General features: G+C 45.1%; 6 protein-coding genes across 9 annotated transcripts in view; 3 read left to right on the top strand and 3 right to left on the bottom strand.

Moving 5' to 3' along the window:
- Positions 1-168: 168 nt before the first annotated feature.
- LOC118511902 (amidophosphoribosyltransferase-like) lies at positions 169-4,784 on the bottom strand. Of its 4 annotated transcripts, XM_036055571.1 has the most exons (5): positions 4,605-4,781; positions 4,176-4,416; positions 2,002-2,843; positions 1,572-1,927; positions 169-1,192 (listed from the first exon to the last, which is right to left on the bottom strand). In XM_036055571.1, the coding sequence occupies exons 3-5, from the start codon at positions 2,813-2,815 to the stop codon at positions 698-700; spliced, it is 1,665 nt and encodes a 554-aa protein (XP_035911464.1). In that variant the 5' UTR covers positions 2,816-2,843; positions 4,176-4,416; positions 4,605-4,781; the 3' UTR covers positions 169-697. The 4 variants fall into 4 exon arrangements, with proteins under 4 accessions (XP_035911464.1, XP_035911728.1, XP_035911642.1 ...); XM_036055835.1 differs by lacking the exons at positions 4,176-4,416; positions 4,605-4,781 and adding an exon at positions 3,887-4,065 and having other exon boundaries at positions 411-1,192; XM_036055749.1 differs by lacking the exon at positions 4,176-4,416 and having other exon boundaries at positions 541-1,192; positions 4,605-4,784.
- A 2,670-nt stretch (positions 4,785-7,454) lies between these two features.
- LOC118513258 (multifunctional protein ADE2) lies at positions 7,455-9,411 on the top strand. The gene is made up of 3 exons (XM_036058857.1): positions 7,455-7,764; positions 7,914-8,375; positions 8,475-9,411. The coding sequence occupies exons 1-3, from the start codon at positions 7,746-7,748 to the stop codon at positions 9,275-9,277; spliced, it is 1,284 nt and encodes a 427-aa protein (XP_035914750.1). The 5' UTR covers positions 7,455-7,745; the 3' UTR covers positions 9,278-9,411.
- Positions 9,412-11,719: 2,308 nt separating this feature from the next.
- On the top strand, positions 11,720-13,707 carry LOC118513200 (solute carrier family 52, riboflavin transporter, member 3-A). Its single transcript, XM_036058737.1, has 2 exons — positions 11,720-13,243; positions 13,328-13,707. The coding sequence occupies exons 1-2, from the start codon at positions 12,113-12,115 to the stop codon at positions 13,520-13,522; spliced, it is 1,326 nt and encodes a 441-aa protein (XP_035914630.1). The 5' UTR covers positions 11,720-12,112; the 3' UTR covers positions 13,523-13,707.
- Positions 13,708-14,409: 702 nt separating this feature from the next.
- LOC118515562 (phenoloxidase-activating enzyme-like) lies at positions 14,410-15,638 on the bottom strand. Its single transcript, XM_036062036.1, has 2 exons — positions 14,802-15,638; positions 14,410-14,505 (listed from the first exon to the last, which is right to left on the bottom strand). Exons 1-2 carry the CDS (start codon positions 15,636-15,638, stop codon positions 14,410-14,412), a joined length of 933 nt encoding a protein of 310 aa, XP_035917929.1.
- Positions 15,639-15,645: 7 nt separating this feature from the next.
- Positions 15,646-18,456, bottom strand: part of LOC118510623 (double-stranded RNA-specific editase Adar-like) — a 136,954-nt gene continuing 134,143 nt past the window's right edge. The window contains exon 11 of the mRNA XM_036053381.1: positions 15,646-15,790. Within this exon, the coding sequence (XP_035909274.1) occupies positions 15,778-15,790 (13 nt within the window). The 3' untranslated portion in view covers positions 15,646-15,777. The remainder of the gene's footprint in view (positions 15,791-18,456) is intronic.
- On the top strand, positions 16,627-18,029 carry LOC118515414. The gene is made up of 3 exons (XM_036062025.1): positions 16,627-17,203; positions 17,303-17,409; positions 17,713-18,029. Exons 1-3 carry the CDS (start codon positions 17,050-17,052, stop codon positions 17,911-17,913), a joined length of 462 nt encoding a protein of 153 aa, XP_035917918.1. The 5' UTR covers positions 16,627-17,049; the 3' UTR covers positions 17,914-18,029.

Raw genomic sequence — 18,456 nt, 5'->3', positions numbered from 1 at the left:
GGTTTTCATTTTTCGATACCAGGGGAGCATCCAAATCAGGAGGTGTCATGTACTAGCTGCGACATCGGACAGCTGTTCCTTTTTCCCATAGTTCACTCTTCCTATCAATGTACAACGGAAGGGTTGTATTGGTATATGAAGTAAAGGAAATAAAGCGTTTGCTCTAAGTTTGTTGTTTTTCATGTTATAATGAGACATTTAAAAACGCTTTAACAAAACTGGAACAATAATTTCTTGCTGTTTCTTGTTGCTGTAGCCAAAATCAAAACAAACATAATCGACAGGAGCATGGACAATGTCTACTACAAAAATAATGTGCCAGTGGGGACGCATGGTACCTGGTTTAAAATCTTAATGTTTTCGTTCTATTAAAAATTCGATTTTATAGATTTTAACAAAAGATTTATGCTGCGTTAGAAAAGATCTAAATATTTATGGTTGAATAAAGATTGATGTTTGGACCGGAAAATGACCAACACGTGGTCGTGTAGGATAATAGTGCGTTTATGCCACGCAATAGAATAAAAAAGCCTGACCTCGTTCTATTTCAACGAAAATCGTAATGCTTCTAGCTTATTACACTAAAGTCTCATTTTATTCTTTTTTATAACTCCGATCGTACGATTATATTACGTCACTACTTTCCTTACAATGTACGTGCAAAAAAAACACACACACAAAACAAATAGCCTGTGCCCTACCAATCCAGCTCATCCGGTAGCCCGCCGGGATAATCGCCAGTCAGACAGGCGGTACAGTGACCAACCTGTTCCGGTTTCTTCACACTCATATTCAGCTGCACTGCCTTCTTTAAACCCTCCACGCTCAGATATGCCAGGCTGTCCGCGCCAACATACTTAGCCAGTTCCTCAGCGTTCAACTTGTTCGCAATAAGCTCCTCGCGCGTTGGAATGTTGATGCCCATGTAGCACGGATAGAGCAGTGGCGGGCTGGCTATTCGGATGTGTACCTCTAGGGCGCCGGCATCGCGCAGCAGCTTAATGATCGGACCGATTGTGTTGCCCCGAACGATGGAGTCATCAATCAGGACCAGTCGCTTGCCGGCCACGTTCTCGGACAGAGCACCAAACTTTTTCGCCACACCTAGTTGACGGAGTCGGGTCGAGGGCTGAATGAAGGTACGACCAACATATCTGTTTTTGCACAACACCTCCGCAAAGTTCAGGTTAGCCTGTAATAGAAAAACCAAACAGCGGTTAGAGACAGGACGGCTTAAAATAACCATACATATGTCAAAAGCAGTGGACTATTTGCGATACCCATCATAATACAAAATCTCTTGGCAATACAACCGGACCGTAGCTCTGCGTCTGTTTAGTTGCTATAACTTTTTAATCCGTTTGATCATATTGGCTTAATTTTTTGTATTGCGTTAGTATTTAACTTTTAGAAATACGGCCAGGTCGTTCTTTATGAATATAAAGGAAATAATATTTAACTTTTCTTTAACCTCTGTTACATCTACGAAAATTGATAGACTTTTTCTTCCATAGCAACCAAATCATGACCAAGCTAATGACAGACTCTAAACAGAAGAAATTATCGCGTACCTCTCGTGCAAAACCATGTGCTGCAGCCGTACCCGACTCAGGCACGGAACTGACAATGTCAGCGTCAACGCCGGCTTCTCTGGCCAGTTGGCGGCCACATTGTAACCGCACAGAGTACACCATCTGGCCTTCGAAAATAGAGTCCGACCGGGCAAAGTACACGTACTCGAAGATGCAGAATGCGTGGCGCCGATTCTCTGGACAGTCAATAATGTCAATCGTCTTGATGCCGTCGCGCGTCAATTCCACGATTTCACCAGGCTGAACCTCTCGCACGTATCTGGCACCGATCGACAGAAAGCCGCAGCTCTCGCTCGATATAACCCACCCTTCGGCGGGCAGCTTGTCGACCTTTTCTGTAAAGAAAAACCAACGCATTTAAATGTATCATGTGACTGACATGTGCGTGTCCTGCAGCAATGAACCTTACCGTGACGATACGCGCCAATAGTGAGCGGAACAATCTTCCCAATGCAGAGCGGCCGGTTACCGTACGGATCGCGCACACCGTAGATTTTGTCCTTGAGCATGATTACGAGCGAGTACGAGAGTGGAGCAAGCTGCATCAAATGCTTGATACGTGCCGGCCAGTCCGGTCCATCTACCTCGCCTTCCGGCGGATTCAGGCAGAGAGCTTGCGTGATCAACTCCGAGTCGCTGTGCGTCGACAGTCCAACTCCACGAGACAGCACATCTTTCCGCAAGCTCTCGCAGTTTACCAGCTCTCCGTTGTGGGCGACCGCGAGCGCACCGTGCGCCGTATGCACCACGAACGGTTGGCAGTTGACCTCCTCCGAGGCGGCCGACGTCGAATAGCGCGTGTGCCCGATGCCGAGATTGCCCTTCAGCTTCTTCATCGAATCGTCCGTGAAGATATTGTTGATCATGCCCATACCCTTGTGCACGTTAAAGTTTTTCGCGCAGTGGCCCTCACTCGTGACGATACCGGCCGATTCCTGGCCGCGGTGCTGCAGTGCTACTAGACCGAGGCAGATGACCTGGGCCACGTCAATTTGCGTCGGCCATTCGCCCGTCGCAATCGCACCGAATACACCACACTCGTGGGTGAGTCCGCTCGAGACAGCACCGCGTCCGGCACGCTTCTTCCCCAAGCTCAAAGCGTTCGCTGGCTGAGACATTAGGGCGAGATTCTCCATCGCGGTGCCCACCGGTTCGAGCTGTTGCTCCATTTCCGGGTACTGTTGTTGTTGTTGTTGATTTGGTTGCTGTGACGTACTTTCCATATATCTTATTCGATGTACACTCACAGTGCTGAAAAGAAATTTAGGGGGGAAAGTTATCACCGATTGCTATCGCATTGAAATCACTTTCTGCGTCGACTTGCACGTCTTTACTCCCAGTGTAAAGAACGTCATGGGTGAGAAAAGAGGAAACTGGCAGCAAGAAGGACAAAGATTCGCGTCACCGACTTAATCGATCTCTTGCGACGCTGTTTCCGTGGACTCAGGGCATAGAACTCGCGGCAAAACAGCACTTTCCATACTCGCATACACATGGACGGCTGTTTTTTGTTATTGTTTTGCTGCCTTTGAGTGACCTACTCGTGGTTGATGGTTGGATCGTTCCGTCAAGGATCGTTACTATCACCAGGCCTGCAGCGAAACGGCAACCAAGGCACACGGATACGACGCGCGGTACACACGTTTTCCGAAAGCGTTTTTTTTTCTTACGTCGAATGCTTTAAGCCTTATCATCAGGTTAGCAACGAACGTGCGGCGTCGACGGATCCCTATCTCGAGGCTAAATCGGTTCGATTCACTTCTGACGTCGCGGTGGATTAAGAAAACAAAAATTAAACAAAACAAACTATAAACAACACAACACCCCACTGCGCCCAACAACGCAACGCTGACGTTGCTGCGGCAGTGCGGGTTTTTGTGCGCTATACTTATTTCTCGAATGAAAAAGTCTTGCCAGTCAGAGGACACTTGCCTCGACTGTCATCATTGTTGCGAGCTGATTAGATTGCGGATCCTGGGATTTTCTTCGTAACAGCAATTGTTTTAGGCGAAACACCGCGATTACTACTTGTTAGTTAGGATGATAGGTTAGTGTTAGCGTTGCCGGGATCGTTATCAATTTCCAACCGGATCGTTTGTTTTTCCTACGCAAGACTTATTTTTGACTGTAAAAAGCTTAACACACACCCCTGCAACAAAAACTTCTATCTCATCCACATCATCTCTTAATTGCCTCTGGCATTCTAACATTTCTAACTGCCAAGCTGTTGCTCAGCTATCCAGGTACGTATACGCAACTCCAATTAACAGCCTACAGCTAACCTAACTTCTAACCATTTGTCACCACTGGAAGCCCTTTGTTTGTCTTTGCAACCGGTACAGGACAGTAGAAATATTGCTCACGTGCCGGTGTGTCCGGCTTGACGGTGTTTTAATGTCCAAGCATGTGGTTCCGATACTTTGGCGATGGGTACACAAAGGATAGATAGCTACGATCGCACTGACAGAAGTGAAAAAGGGTGCGAGACATTTTCTCACGCAATACACGATGATACCTCATCTCAAGGCCGGAAGGCTGGAAAATGAAGATCTTCTGCACTTGCTCCACTACTCACACGCTCACCTGTGCGCTTTATCCGGGTGTATGTATCGCAGGATTCGTCGTGTGCGATTTACCCCAACTGTCTCTTGTTGATTGTAGATCGTTTTGCTCCAGGCACTAGGACTGGAATTCTAAGCGTCGTCCAGCAGGATGGTAGAGATACTGGCGACCAAACAGTACACCAGCACGGGTACGTACCGCACACTTAAAAGACGGCCGTGCTCTTGCTGAGGACGGAATGTGCTGACAGGCAGGAGATGTGCTGACACCGGGGAAGCGGGAAACAAGTTAAAAGTAGTGTAGCGATTGTATGAGATCAAGGCTTTCGATTACAAGCCGTGAGGATGCGACAAGATGTGCGTTCGTACTGCTCACGTAGCCCGTCCGCAATGATGAACCGTGAATAGTAACTGATTTATGATCGTTCCCATAGTCACATTTAATACTTACGAGCGGTGGGACCGGGCCCGGGCCGGCAGGTTGCGAAGGCGCGCACGCTTGCACGCGGACCCTCGAGGGTTTTCTGTTTAGGATGTTGATAGAAGGGGCTCCCGCTCGGTGAGCGAATTGGTTGCTAGTCTGTGTGTCATCGCAGCGCGCACACCATGCTCTCAAGCAAACGTTCTTCGCTTGCTTCGTCAACCTCTTGCTCTCACTCCCGGCCAGAGACAGTCGTGCCGGCTCGTTTCATCTGCCGGATTGGGCTGCTGGCGTTTTAGCGCGGGTCAGCAGATTCCGTGCATTCCGTCACAGACTCCGACCAACCAAACGTCATACGTAGGATAGCGAGCGCGCGCTCGATCGCGTAGATCGCGCAGACACACAAACACATGCACGCACACATCGGGGCCTACACGTGTGTTTCCAGCATCTTATCGCGGTGCGTTTTGTAGTGGTGTTCGGCAACAGACGCACGCTTTTGGTGGCACAAAAATCTGCTGTGCTCTACTTTGGATGCGGATTGATGGCATTCCGGGAGAACAAATCAGAAGACACACACACATACACGTACACAATCACAAAAGCCCGATCAGCTCCATTCATCAAATTCTAACACAATGCAGGAACAAACACAACGTTTGACTACGCACGCATAATTTGGTAAGATTGACTCCCAGCCCCAGTAACGTTTGATTATCACTACTAACAGATCGGAAGAAAGATAGATAGATGGGAAAATTTATTTTATTTATTTATATTTTTAGTACGTTGACTTGACGCCGTATTGTCGAGTAGATGGTAAAATATGAAGACATTTATACAATGTTTGATAAATTAGCCATTACAGTTTGAGGATGGAATGGAATCAACAACATAATTTTAAAAGACATTCTAGTGCCTTAACTACTAGCCGGGAAACCGGGTAAGGAAATGTATATATGGAAATCACTGTTGCGTCTAAGGTTCACCTATTTTTATCGAGTAAACTGGAAATAAGGTAAAAGTCGCAGTTACCATTTGCTACTATATGAGTCCCGGAGAGAAAGATCCTAGAATTTGAATTCTTTCTAGTTAATTAGGATTTTATTTTTGCCAAGCAACTATCATTACGTCATTCATTTCATTCTTTAAAATGTCACGTCTCTCATTATTCAACAATACAAGTAAACAAAACCCTATCCACTAAACAAACAAACAGCTTCAAAAATATCACTGGTAAATATTTTTCGAGATGCTTACATAATTTGTATTACCCAGCCCTAATCCATCGTTCTGAAACCAAAGAAAATAATATTATTTTCACTTTCGATGCGTTATCAACATTCTTCTTACCGCATCGCATTTGTTCTAGCGTCATGGACAACAATCCTGTTTGTTGCTGATCAGCCACAATCACAGTCTATTCCGTTACACTTTGAAGGCTACGCGCTATGGAAGTGCGTAAGTAGGTTGAGCTGACAGTACTTCGGAGAATGCAAAAAATAACGGTCATTCAAGAAATAATCGTAACAAAACATAAATATTTAGGATCTGAAGAATCCCTTGCTCACTTGCCTGTGCTGGAAAACATAAGCAAGAAGAAAGGTTTATGTGACCTAAAATTCTGGAAGGAGGTGAAGTGCCGTTGTCTTATTGACTATGATGAAAGCTGTTAGAATGACCTAAAAAGAAGGATTAGGCTCTGGGAGATGTTAGTAATAATTGATAGGTCTATAGTGAGGTATATGCCTTTGAGAGATGAACCTTGTCCATGGAATTGTGGTTGCTCTATTAGCCTAGTTCTAAGAGAAGTATTAACAGAAAAAACCGATTGCTTGTAAAAGTACGTGTTCATATAATTGATTCCGAACACATTAGCAGATTAGACTCCTTTGTATATATGTATATTCCTTCAAAAAATATGGTGAAATGTGGAATAGGTTGTTTAGCATTATTAGCGGAAGAGCAGCTTTATTGAGGAGCTTAATCAGGCATGTTATTCATATTGGGATTCATTCGATGCTGCTTGCCTAGTTTTTTGAACGGCACGGGCACTCCGTAAAGGGCAGTATTATTAATTCTTTAGCCATGATTACTAAGTTCGGCCTTACAGCGGTCTTGTAGACTATAGTAATTAGCGGCTGCTAGTTGCTAATACGAAGGGACCGGCATCAAGCAAGCATCTGAAACTGTCCGGAAGATGGTTCGCAATGGTAATAGGATCTATAATCAACAAAAATGGTAGCGGATTATTACAGAAAGTCTGGACGATTCGGGACAATTTTGAAACATTTTTAACTACCAAATGATCATTCCAATCGTATCCTTACAAAAAACGGGTCCCGTGCAATGTACATGTGCTCTTGCGTTATTTACGCCACGGCAACGTGCCAGCAGTTCGGCAACGACATTAGCCGCGATTGGAACGCCTTTCGCAATCACAAATTTCAACCCATCCACTCTTCCGATGCCCGGCAACCATGGCAACGTAACGTTGGCACCTATTGACCGGGGAAGAATTTGCTGGACGTTCTTGCGTGTTACGTAGATTACACCCCTAACAGCTCAGCTTACAAAACAAGTTATTTTTCAAAAGCTAGCAGCGCTTATTTGACCCCGCATCCAATTGTTTTGATATAATCTTGGTAAAGGAACGGCGGGACGACGCAGAAACCAAACACGGCATCGAACGTTGCTGGGCCGCTAGCATCCAACCATCAGCCCATCTTGATGTTTAACGATGTCTTGCCGGCAGTGAGGTCTGGCGGAACCATGTTGACAAGCAGCGTTGCTATTTCCGCGCTAATAAAGCCTCACACCAACACTACTGCGTGGCCGCGTTCGCGTCTCGCTGGAACTAAAGAGATGATCCGCCATTACACCACTACATCGTTTGGGGTTGGGAAAAAAACCCTAGGGTGATAACAGGAAGATTGCAGCATCGTGAACCAGTGCGACGTGTATTGGCTTGGGTATAGGTGCGTGTAATTGTTTATGTGTGTGTTCGTTTGGCGCCGGCATTAGACGACGTCGGTATTTAGTGTGGTGAATCGTCGCATACTCCCTGTATTTGGTGATTGATCGTGCTTGAAGCAACTTCACTTCAGCTCAAGGCCATCGGTGTAGAATCTCATCCAGAAACGCTCAGCAATCTCACACTCCCTGTACAACATGGCAACCGTTACGGAAGGTAAGTAAAGCTGGCTTTTTGCTTTCGTTCCTACATTTCCCTTACTTTATTTGTTACTAAATATTTGTGCGTGCTTTGTGTCGTTTCATTTTGTGCTCTTCGCTGCTTCGCGCTGCAATCAATTCACTTACGCACACACTCGTGCACAGTTGGTGGCATCTTGACCGGCAAGCTGCTGATCGAGGGCAAAACGAAGCAGGTTTACGATGTGCCGAGCATGCCCGGCTTTTCGATACTGCTTAACAAAGATCGCATCACGGCACACAACGGTGTCCGGGCGCATGACCTTGAGGGCAAGGCGAAAATCTCCAATCAAACGAACGCGAAGGTATTTACACTGCTGAATCAGGCTGGCTTAAAGACGGCATTCGTTCGCATGATTTCGGACAACGCGTTCCTGGCTCGTAAATGCGAGATGGTACCAATCGAGTGGGTAACGCGGCGTCTCGCGACCGGTTCCTATTTGAAGCGCAACCCGGGCGTGAAGGAGGGCTTCCGTTTCGCACCGGCCAAGGTCGAGACGTTCTTCAAGGATGATGCGAACGACGATCCTCAGTGGAGCGAGGAGCAGATCCTGTGTGCCGCTTTCAAGGTGAACGGTGTGACGATCGGTAAGAGGATTTTTTTTAAACATGATTGCGAAAACCGCTCGATGTGCCCCCCCCCCCCCCCCCTCACACACTTGTTACTGATTATTGTTACCCTTACAGGGCAGGATGAGGTGGACATCATGCGCCAAACGACCGCACTGGTGTTCGAGGTGCTGGAGCGTGCCTGGGCCACCCGCGACTGTGCGTTGATCGATATGAAGATCGAGTTCGGAGTGGATGCGGACGGCCAACTGCTGGTGGCGGATGTCATCGATTCGGATTCGTGGCGTCTGTGGCCGAGCGGAGACAAGCGTCTAATGGTGGATAAGCAGGTGTACCGCAATCTCGCTAACGTGACGGCCGCCGATCTGGACACGGTGAAGCGCAACTTCACCTGGGTGAGCGATCAGCTGGACGCGATGGTTGCCGTCAACAACCATCTGGTGGTGGTGTTGATGGGCAGCGCTTCGGACAAGGAGCATTGCGAAAAGATTGCGAAACACTGTACCGCGCTCGGACTTAACACGGAATTGCGCGTAACGTCGGCCCACAAGGGTACGCAAACAACGCTGCACATGGTCAGCGAGTACGAGAGTGTGTTGAGCGAGCTGGTGTTCATTACCGTGGCAGGGCGGTCGAATGGGCTCGGTCCGGTGCTGAGCGGCAACACCAACTATCCGGTCATCAACTGTCCGCCGGTCAAGCCGGACAACGTCAGCCAGGATGTGTGGTCGAGCTTGAACCTACCGTCCGGGCTGGGATGCGCGACGGTGCTGTATCCGGAGGCAGCTGCCCTGCACGCCGCTCAAATTCTTGGCATGAAAAACTTCATGATCTGGAGCAAGCTGCGTGTAAAGCAGCTGGATAACTACTCCAGCTTGATTATGGCCGATAAAAAGATGCGAGGAGTGCGTCAAAACTGATTCGCTCGGAATTCCTACGTAAATGCAAGGGCTCATGCGAAGAAAGAGTTTCCCAACTACTATTATTGCTTTATGTGTATCGTTTAATGCAATCCTAGAATAAATAACGTGTAATGTTTGTTATTAAAAATTCAGCCTACCTTTCTAGTCATCGTTCTAACACACCCGATCAGTTAGAGCAACAATCCAGCCCACTTAACAAGCATGTTGTGTCAATCATTCTGTTCAAACCCCGATAGAAGATAGAACTATCTAGCGCAAGGACACCGAACGCAATCGGCACGGACATGAAGCTTCGATGATTTGTCCAGTTCGTAGCCTTCACTGTTGACGCACAGCTTAAGGGTAGAAAAAAAACAAGATTAACATCAATTCAAGGAAATCGCTGGGAGCGTATTTTTTGTTTGTTAGAGTAAAATAAGAGTGAGAATGATGGTATGTAAAACAGATGACGAATGTATAGATTGACATTGAAAGAGAAAAGATTGATCATGTTTTTGCTTTGTTTTTTTTTCTAACCAGATTGTTCATGAAAATCAAATGCTAAAGAATTTGTTCAATTCTTCTAATTTAGTTCAACTCAATTACTACCTGTATTCAAGAAAGGAATAGTACTTAATATTTTAAATGTTTATTATATACTCCAGGTTGTAAATGCATCGAAGCACGCCTAAATATAGGCCAAGCTTTGGACCAGTTATAAAATGGGTTCCACTCGTACTGGTACTTCGAAAAGACCAGAATTTTGACACAGCTGCAATTAAAACTAACAATTCCTTGCACGATTTTTAGTGGGATTTAAATAAACTGCTATTATCTGTAATTATTTTTAATTTTTCTAAATTTCTCTGGTCTGGTAACAATATTTGGACATTAATTTTGTTCTCGTGACCAACCACTGTGCGACGACAAAAGTTTACGAAGGTAAAGCTTTTTTTATAAAAGCGCTTGAAATCTGAAGGGTGATCATCAAACAGAGCATCATCAAACATTAGGCGTAAGATCAAACCTGGGTCAAAATACGTTGGTTCGTTTCAACGGCTGAAGCGTTTAATTTTGTCTTGTTAAAGCTAATTAATAGTAAACACTTGCGTCGTGTAGAACACTGCTACATAGAATATGCGTTAGAAAACAATACTCTAACAAGAGAGCTTGCACACGAACAAAAGTCCACAATTCAATTCACAGTCAAACGGTTAACGTTACTCGGTACCTAATCAGGTGTGTAATATCAAGATTCTGATTACACTTTCCGTTGCAATTAACACCGGCACAGAAACACCAATGAAGGTCATAAAGTCTGCACGCTAACAAGGCGAGCTAATTGTACAGCGTGTGAAAGCGAGTTTCTACCGAGTGCCTGGTTGTATTTGTTTAACATTTGCCCAAGCGTGTGTACTCGCCTTATTGCCATGCGAGGGGGCGAGATGTTCATCTTACCAAAGCCTTAAGTACTTTGAGTCCAGCTTTAATTGAAATCTCTTAATTATAACACGATACTCACATTACCGAGGGACCTAGAATTAATGGAGTGAATTCTTGTTATGCAGCAGCGAAATGGGTTTCGCCTCTCTCTCTCTCTCTCTCTCTCTCTTTATCTCTCTCTTTATCTACCTCTTTATCTCTCTCTTTATCTATCTATTTCTTTCTGTCTATCTATGTCTTTCATTCTCTATTTTTGTGAGAAAAGGGAAAGATTGTCAATTTTCTATCAAAGCTCAACCCTATCGATATCTTCCACGTGAGGACATGGTTTCGTCCACTGTATACTAACGTGATCGAAACACATACTCCGATTATGTCTCAAGCACCATCAATCGGGCCCATAACGTCTAGGGTACAATTGTATTACTTTGTGAGGGAAATTAATTGACATTGCATGCTAGTTACGGATGTTTATCTGCTAGAGTATGTACCTCTGCTAGATAAGATACACCGCCGTAGCGCAGATCCTAGTGTGCATCAAAACGACAAGGGAGGCATGGTGGTGGTACAATAGTAATGGTTAATTAAGTACAAGAATATATGTCTTAAATAGTTAGAATAAAAAGCAATACGGTCAGAGTGTTCTATAAGAAAAAAAAGGATAAGACGGGTCTGTGTTAACGTAAGACATAGACACGTCACCCTGGCAGCTGCATGAGTCGCCCTGTTAATTGATTGATACGACTGATCCACTCCGACAAGGGATTCAAGAACGTCCGTGAACACACGATAATGTTTCGGAAAGAAAGAAAACGAAAGCAATCGCGCGAATTGCGAACATTCGAACGCATACCAGCAAAAGGCAGCAGCAGTAGCATCCTTCACCGAGACTTCCCCACTGTCACAACCGTACCATGTACCCTTGTACCGTATGTTACTGTTTAACGGCGAGCAACATTTTAAGCCATAAAAACTCGGAGTCGCGCGCGTCTCGTCGTTCGGTCGGGCGATAAGAATCACATTGATCGAGCAATTAGTCAGTCATCAGTTGGTACTGCTGCGGTGCGGATATAGGGCTGCAACAGACCTGTGCGCGATCTATCCTTGCCGAAACGGTTTCCCATTGATTCCGATTGCCGATTGATTTCAGTTTCAATAATCAATGGAGGCAAGTCACTGTACATAAAACCTTGAGCAGCAGAGATACGGGGTTGGACCGCTCTCGCTGCATAAACCCTACTAAACGATTTGTTAGTAGATGGTTTGTTTACGTAGCGCCCAGATTAGGAGGACAAAGTGTAGCAGGATTATTCCGCACGGCACAACAAAGAAGTTGCCTCCACAGAATTTGTATCACTCAGGCGCAAATTGGACGTTCCAGTAAGTTGCTGCTGCACGAACCTTTAAACCATGAGAAGGCAGCTGTACATGCTGTGTGGCATCAACACCGAGCGAAAGTTGATCGTGGACCTGCTCGCCATCTTGTTCGGGATTGGGTCCTGGCTCGGCATTAACTCGGTGTACGTTCAGCTGCCGCTTCTCGTCAACAATGCACCGGAAGGATGGAATTTGCCATCGTATCTGGTGGTGATTATCCAGCTAGGCAATATTGGACCGCTGCTATATACGGCCGCACTACGTATCAAGTCTTTCCGTGATTCGTACCTCATCATCATGCTGTTAGTGTTGGGTTCCTGTGCCGCAATGACGACTGCATTCGTGTACGACCAAACGGTGCACGTGTTTGGTGCCGAACGATCGGTACCACTCTTCATCACTGTGTTTGCCCTATCGTTGGTCGGTTGTACCAGTTCGGTATTGTTTATGCCTTACATGGGCCGTTTTAAGAGTATCTATCTCATCACCTACCTGATCGGGGAAGGGTTCAGCGGATTCGTGCCCAGCATTGTTGCACTTATCCAGGGCGTCGGTGGCAATGGCGAATGTATCCTGGTCAACGGTACCGACCCAAACAAACCGCCACAGTACACCAGCTACACGCCGCCCCCTCGCTTCGGCACTCGACCGTACTTTATCGTGTCGTCTGTGATACTGGCGATTAGTATGATGGCCTTCGTGCTACTCGACCGATTGTCCGTCTGTCGGCGGGAATATGCCGCTGTTTCGATCGGGAATGGTAACAACTATGCGTACGAACAGAGCACATCCAACGATGAAGAAAGTCGATCGCAGCCGGGAAAAGTTTCGTCGCCGATAAAAGCATCCCTGGACCGTACGAACTACCTGTTGATGATGGTGCTGATCAGCATCATGTGTCTGTTTGGTAATGGATTTTTCCCTAGTATACAGTCGTACTCCTGTCTGCCGTATGGTAATGTTGCCTACCATCTGACGGTAACGCTCAGCAGCATGGCGAACCCTGCCGCTTGCTTTCTAGCGTTCTTTGTGCAGAAAAACTCGATTCGGTCGATAGTGGCATTGTCGATGATGTTTGTCCCATTTGCAGCGTACGCTCTAACCACCTCTATCACCAGTCCGGATCCACCGTTGATGCACAACGTGCTCGGAGACATATTGGTGGTAAGTTTCTTGAACAAAAACTCGCCTTAGAAACGAGCATCCTATCCTCTACTAATCGCGACACTTTGGCGAATAATTTTGTAGGTTGCCTGCTGGACGTTGTTGGTTGGTCTGGTAAGCTACGTAAGGCTAGCCATCACAACGCTATTACGGTGTGAAGGAGGACAAACGCTCGTCTGGGTCGGAGTAGCATCACAGCTCGGTTCCTTGGTTGGATCGATACTGTCCTTTACGTTGGTTAATTTTACGGATATATTCCAACAATACTATCCATGCTAACGACTGATATAAAAAAGGCTAAACCAGCCATACTTATATGTCTACTATTATGATAGGTGTAAGCTTGACTGGCTGACCATAAGTCTGTAAAAGCTAATCTTTGAAATCTATTCTTGCTATACTTTTCGTGATATTCTACTCAAACTCTGCTACAATAAAGGTTTTAAATCTATGCAACTGAATAATTTTACCGGTGTGAATATGTAGTTTTTTATTATTATAAAGGAAAAGCCTTTCATTAAAAAAAAGTCAATTTGTTTTGTAAATAGCAGACAGTGTCAAGACCATCATTGATAGTTACTTTATCACCATTCAGCCGATTTTGTCTCATTTGAGCATTATAACTCAATCTCTCTTTCTAAAACATATATGAAAGCGGGCGCGTGCGAATTATCCTGTAAAATGCTGTGGACAAGACTAGCCGGAACCCGTGTAGCTTATCGTCGATCGCAGGTCGTGGCATATCACCTACAGTCATTAAAGGTCACCAAGAGCGCGACCCCAAACGTGCGACGAAAGACAGCATTTTGATAATCGATCAGAATTCATTCGTTGTTCCAGAAAGTCATGATAGTAAAGCCTATGTTAATAGAACAAAAAATATGTATTCGAGTATTCTGGAACGAGAGAATTGATTGATGTCGCCAAGCTAGGTTTGATGCTATTTATAAACGAGATTTGATAATATTCCTGTGAGATTCAAGTGATGTAATATTGGTTTTTGTGGTTTTGTGTCTTGTACGGTAAACATCCATATTTTTGTAAGTATGAGGAATTGTTAGTATTGGCAGATCCCGTACACCTAAGCGTACACATGTGAATGTCATTCATTTCTTACCCATGTTTGATAACCCGTGTTGCAGGTAGTGTAATCATAACAAGTCAGCTCATTCGCTGATAGCCTTTATCACTGCTGATATCCATTTGCGTAGTCCACCGACTCGTACGTATACGCTGGGGATGTCCAATCCATCGACCATGGTCTAGAATAAGAGTTTGTAGGAGCATTAGCATACTGAAACTGTGTGTAACTTTGTTTCGTAAGAGTTCCAACCAAGTTAACTGAGAAATGGCTAAGGTTCTTGCGCTGGCATGTCCTACATTTCATTGCTGAAACCCTGTATAATCCTATACGCTGTATATACCATGCAAACGTTAATAAACCTACATGAATTTCAGAATTATATGGGTCGGAAAATGGTCGATTGAACCGCTATCAGAAGAGATAAGAACCAACCAAAACTCGTTTTATGCTAATGCACCGAGGGTGAATACCTACCTCGGTGTGGATGTACGAGCGTAGCCCGAGCACGTGATATTTGCCCCGTACGATAGCAATGGCAGGACCACCGAGCGTTCCGGTGCAATTATCAATGGCAGATTCCCGAGCGCAGAAGCTTTTCACTGGCAGTCGCGCTCCGTAAGGTCGCATCAGTTCATTGCAGTTGTCAATGTTGACCAGCTCTAGCGGTTGCAGCCTGCTACGACTGACCCGACCGGTCGGCTCCAGTCGCCGTTGGCAAACGTGTGAAGTTAGCTTGAAATTCTCCAGTCTATAGTCTTCCCGGGGCAAACATATTGGACGAATCGAGTCGGTTAGCTGACGTACGCCACCATCCGCCAGACGGATCAGTGCGATGTCCTTTTTTTCGTGCAGAAAGACTGTTTCTATCTCGTACCGCTGTGTACCTTTGGTACGCTGGGCAAGGTTACCAATGCGGGTGAAGTTGGTTTGACGGCGTGTTGGAGTATCGCCTAGTCGAACACTAGTAACTACCCAGGTTGGATGCGAATTATGGACGCTCGACACTGTTGTGAGCACGTGCTGCCGATCGATCAGGACGCCCTTGCTCAGTGTGCGCTTGAGTGCGACGTTTGCCTGTGGTCCGCCATGCTCTAGAACGGCTATCCAGGGAAACCCGTCCACGCCCGGAAAAAGAATTCCACATTCACTGTCCCGAAACTCCGGTGCAGAATCAGTCACCGGTTGATCGACATTATTTGATTGATGATGTTTTATACCCTCGACAGTGTTGTTACCGGCATTCGTTAGGTGTTTGTCATCGGAGTGTTTATGGCTCCAAGAGAATGTTGACAATGGCTGAGTTGCATTCATGCTCGATTGTACATCGGTGTCATCTAATGCTGAAATGACCCGCTCATTTTTCTGCAAAGTACGGGGATTGAAGCGACTCCGGAAAAATACTGGAAAGCTAAGAGCAGCAGTGGAGTTGTCATGGTTTGTCGTTTCGCCATCAGTGAAACTGGCTAGAATGAAGTAAAAGAAGAAGAGGAATCCAAATATGAAAATCTTGCCACTACAATGTCACACTACGGAGTGTTTGTAAATAGTTTATGCCAACGTCACGTTTGCAAATTACGTTGCAATGCTATTCACCAATACAAAACTAAGAAAAAAACATGGATGACGATTGGCAGCAACCACCGACCTTCGTTTAATTTGTGTTTATAAATTTCTCCCATATACAACAATGTCAACGATACACCGATTTTGCTATTGATCGTTACTAACCTAGCGAATAGGAAAAACACAACAGTGCACCAACGTAACCATTAAGCGGCCGCCGTAGTGTCTTCATCTTCCCCGTCGTCGTTGACGTCGTTCGCGGAATACGGTGTAGCTGGTACTGTGGTCCGAGAGTCTAACTACGCGATCCAAAACAGTGTTCTGCCTACTTGGCTGTTGATAAAGCGGCATTCCGGGACGCATGATTAGATTCCGTGTACAGCTAGCTGTCTGCGTACTGCATGCCTCTGGAGCTTCTTCACGCTGATCACTGTGACCTACAAACATAACGCATCGTAGAGATCTAATAACACCAGCGTACGATCCGATCTATGTGTATGTGTCTTGATGACACCTTAGCATAGATCTATCGATAGTGGGTATATGCTGTTGGAACGTATCGTGTGACAAACCACACGAGAATTGTGCACAACGCTTTGAAATTATTTTGCCTGACACGACAGTTTTGATTAGATTCAAAACTTCCTAATCCAATACGTTTAGGGAGTTGAGGAGTAATAATCCAAAGAATGCAAAGGCCGCTGATGAAAACCAAATGGCACAAAGCGTGTAGTAACATCAAGACTTACATACTTACTTATCAGGCGCTACAACCGCTTTGCGGTCTTGGCCTGCTGCAACAATCCTCGATACCGCTCACGGTTTAAACATCAAGACACTTAACTTAAAATTGTAAACTATTCCGATCACCCGCGTATCATGTGAGGTTAGGTGTAGCAAAGCTCAACTCTAATCGGGTTAGCTTTGTTCCCGGGACGTGTGAGCTCCATGTTACTGAATAATACCTGCACCCAGTCTCGTAGATGGAACTCGTCCGGTGACCTCGTGGTACTCGGCTGCTTGATAATGCCGACCGGTCAGCGCACAGCGCCGTTTCAATCCATCCAGTGTTGTGTCTTGTGTCATAACATAACTAGTCCGACCATCGAGACGATCATCATTTAGCTAGACAATTCTAAGTCAACGTATTTTTTTCACCATGCCATCCATTAGTACACGTGGAATGATGCTGCAAGACGGCCGAAAGCCTTTGGTGCTGTTGATAGTTTTTATTGCATCTGTAACCTCTCTACCATTGGTACCGACACCGGAACAGGAACTGGAAGTTGAACGTAGCTCCAGCGTGGAAAGAGGTATAGTGTGCGATTGCAGTCGAACTGTGAAGGACTTTGGCAATGCTTGGCTTGCTTGGTATTAGAAGGTGCTGATGATTCATACGTTTCTCATCCTAGCCTCTGACACAACGGTGGGGAAATGTTTGGAGACGTCAACGCTGGTGTACGTGGAGACGGTGATCGTTGTGAAGGACAACTCGAGTCTCGTCCATGGAACAATAGAGGTGTGCTAGAAACTTTTCCTAGCGTATGCCGGGTCGTGTAGGGAAGGTTAAAGGGTTTTTGATCCAATGCGTGATGCTCTCGGTCGCAACCCGGAGTGATAGCAACCGTTACAAGGCTCTTGCTCTAGTTTAGTGTTCAGTAGTATGTGAGCTCAATGCAACTCAATGAATGATTTTAATGAGCGTCTATTACGAGTCCGCATGCAACAGCAATAGTAGTGCCTCACCTATTTTTCCTTCTTATTAATACTGTACTGTAACATTCTTAATATTGCTAAAATTACATTTATTTTTGTTCGACAGGTGTCTATCGGAAAACCAATAATTATTGATTGTGTGCGTATTGTCGCAAAAACAGAACATGATCGGCTGGCGTTGAAGGGGTTCCAGCTTTTGAGCACGAATAGAATCAAAATAAGCGTCGCAGAGGAGGACCCATCACAGTCAAATGCGCTCGAATACTCCGTGCATATCTTCGCAACGATTACAGCAAAGAAGTCGTAAATAAATACGTCGCACCACCGCAAACAGTGGACTAATAATTGCATTTTTCCTGAATGTATTTTACAAGATTGCGTCTAAAATGCATATTTTAAATAATAAGATTTTTAATTGCAACTTATTCTTGCCTATTAAACACTATAATTACATAAGTGGAAAGAACCATTATTATAGCAACCCTTCGTTGACACCATCCTGACTTGAATCAAATCAAGTCAAGGCTTCATGCTAAAAATAAGAAGAAAACAGTATGATTCATGCTGTTTAAGCGCTTGTTAAAAGCTTTACAAGAATATGATAAACCTGACCAAAATAAACAGCTTTTATTCCAGACAAGATTACATTTCTGGAGCTGAATAAATGTGTCGTAAAATACTCTTCTCGTTGAATAACTAGTGGAATAACTACGGCATTATCTTAAAATTATCTCACGGTTTCCACGGTTTTCGAGAATTTTTATCACAGTGGACACTTGCGGTTAAATTAAACCACTAATAAAAAAAAATCTGTTTGAAATATAAACAAAACTGTGAAAAACCACAAAAT

Source organism: Anopheles stephensi, chromosome X, assembly GCF_013141755.1.
Source record: "Anopheles stephensi strain Indian chromosome X, UCI_ANSTEP_V1.0, whole genome shotgun sequence".
In the NCBI taxonomy this organism is placed as follows: domain Eukaryota; kingdom Metazoa; phylum Arthropoda; class Insecta; order Diptera; family Culicidae; genus Anopheles; species Anopheles stephensi.
Note: the sequence above shows the minus strand (reverse complement) of the source record. Positions and strands in the feature narration are given on the sequence as shown.